General features: G+C 45.3%; 1 protein-coding gene across 1 annotated transcript; it reads left to right on the top strand.

The window, feature by feature from the left end:
* Positions 1 to 689: 689 nt before the first annotated feature.
* On the top strand, positions 690 to 1,532 carry gjb3 (gap junction protein beta 3; the record flags this gene model as incomplete). The annotated part of the gene is made up of 1 exon (XM_080523149.1): positions 690 to 1,532. The coding sequence occupies one exon, from the start codon at positions 690 to 692 to the stop codon at positions 1,530 to 1,532; it is 843 nt and encodes a 280-aa protein (XP_080379275.1).
* Positions 1,533 to 2,466: the final 934 nt, after the last annotated feature.

Consider the following 2,466-nt stretch of genomic DNA (forward strand, 5'->3'; position numbering starts at 1 on the left):
ATCACCTCTCCTACACTCACACAAAAAATGCGCATTAGGAAAGAGATTACGCATACACATTTCGCAATAAAAACCCTTTATGAAGAAGAACCCGTGGTCTCTGTTTAATATACATGCCTCTATTCACGATAGAACAAATCTACACCTGCTTTATGACTCAAATTATATTACATGTCTTTGTTTAGAACACATATGATATGGGAACAAAAAGTAGCCTAGTGTATCTGTGACTGTATATAGCCTTTAAATCAAATGTTTGTCTTTTATAGATCATTCTTATCTAGTAGGCCTTCATTAGAGACAATTTATCAGTCAAACTATACTTTCTATGTATTCAATCCATGGCCTGCTGAAGTAACCTATGCTCAATTTGCATGGCCACCGATTCTATTTTGATCTACTTTAATCTGAGACCAATTTAATGTGTTTTCTAATAGATACTTTTGTATGTCTTTTATGTATTTAATTTAATGTTAGTGTTTTTTAATTGGCTGGGAACATGAGAAAAAAAGCTAAATTTGTTTACAAAGTTGTCTTCAGGGGTAATGTAGTAGTGCTTTCGTGTATCTTAGTCCAGTGCTCACCCAACCTCTCTTTCAGGTCTCCACATGCAACACCAGCGATCCATATTTATTAAACCAGAGAGAGAAAGTTCCTGAAAAAGAGACAGTTGAGGTCCAGCCCAAGCCATGGATTGGAAGACCTTCCAGGCCCTCCTGAGTGGGGTGAATAAGTACTCCACGGCGTTCGGCCGGATATGGCTCTCCGTGGTGTTCGTGTTCAGGGTGATGGTGTACGTGGTGGCGGCGGAGCGAGTGTGGGGCGACGAGCAGAAGGACTTTGACTGCAACACTAAGCAGCCCGGCTGTGCCAATGTCTGCTACGACCACTTTTTCCCCATCTCCCACATCCGCCTGTGGGCCCTGCAGCTCATCTTCGTCACCTGCCCCTCCTTCATGGTGGTCATGCACGTGGCTTACAGGGACGAGCGCGAGCGCAAGTACCGCGCCAAGCATGGCGAGGGCAGTCATCTCTACGACAACACAGGCAAGAAGCACGGCGGCCTCTGGTGGACCTACATGCTCAGCCTCTTCGTCAAGACGGGCATTGAGATCTCCTTCCTCTACATCCTCCACCGCATCTACGACAGCTTCTACTTGCCGCAGCTGGTCAAGTGTCATATGGCACCCTGCCCCAACCTGGTGGACTGCTACATAGGCCACCCCACCGAGAAGAAGGTCTTCACCTACTTCATGGTGGGCGCCTCAGCCCTCTGCATCGTGCTCAACGTCTGCGAGATCATCTACCTCGTCTCCAAGCGCATTGTCCGCGTCATGCACAAGGTGAAGAGGCGCGAGCGCAGCGTGGCCCAACGGCACAAGCGCTACAAAGAGGATATGTGTAACGACTGCACCCTGCCGTTGACGGCCAAGCTGGACCCGAACCCCCCCTACAGGAAGGGCCTCAAGCCAGCCTTCAAGCTCAGTCAGGAAATGCGAGCGTCTGCCCCCAACCTGTCCTCTTCAGTATAGGACCATCACACTATACACCAACATATCAACCATAACAGCCAGGAATATATAGAGCCTGCTTGAGGTGATCCTCCAGAGGACTCGACGTAAGAGACATAAGGTTCTCCCCCAGGGCTACGGCTCTTCATTGAAGTGGAGAAAGACTTTATCCTGATAACACCGTTTCCTTGGTGATAGAAGCTATGCTAAGACTCCAGGCTCCATTTGACAACTTCCCCATTGTATTAGAGCCAGACTGAATAACCAAACCTTCCACATTTATTTTAGAAAACCTCATTAGTTTCCTGTAACATTTGCCAATACTTCATTGTTCATCTCACCCCTTTCTCCTTTCTTTTTTTTTTTTTTTTACATTCTTTTGAGGTTTCTGGCCAGAAGTAGGAGGTGAGACATGGGGAGGAGTGAAATGCTCATATGGAACAACTCAGTCAGTGTCTCGTAGGCAGGCATTCAGGACACACCTGGTGGAGGTATTCACCCACACTGCCAGTACTTATGAGGTGTTACGTACTTTGTAACAATAAGAAGATGCATTTCTGAGATTTCTTAATTGTTCTTGGTTGTAACCACCCTCAAAATCTGATATGACGATCTCATGTGTTTGAAAATGGGTTTACTGCCCTCTGTTTACTGCTTTGTTACCATGGGGACCACACAATGATAACAAATCTCTTTGCTTTGAATCATACAGACAGTGTTGATGTGAGACTGTTACTGATGACCTAAAGTGGACAGTAGCACTTATTAGCACTACTTGAAGATGGTGCACTGGCATAATCATTTATTTTATGTACAGAAGTTATTGTCATAGAACATTCAATATAATTACAACACTGCCATTATTGTGTGCTCTATTACAAGACTTCATTTGCATGTGCTTCCTCTCAGGTTTATGTTTGCACAGCCACATTTTGTACATACTGTCTGTGTTTTG

Source organism: Nansenia antarctica, assembly GCF_963989245.1.
Source record: "Nansenia antarctica genome assembly, chromosome: 1".
Taxonomy (NCBI): domain Eukaryota; kingdom Metazoa; phylum Chordata; class Actinopteri; order Argentiniformes; family Microstomatidae; genus Nansenia; species Nansenia antarctica.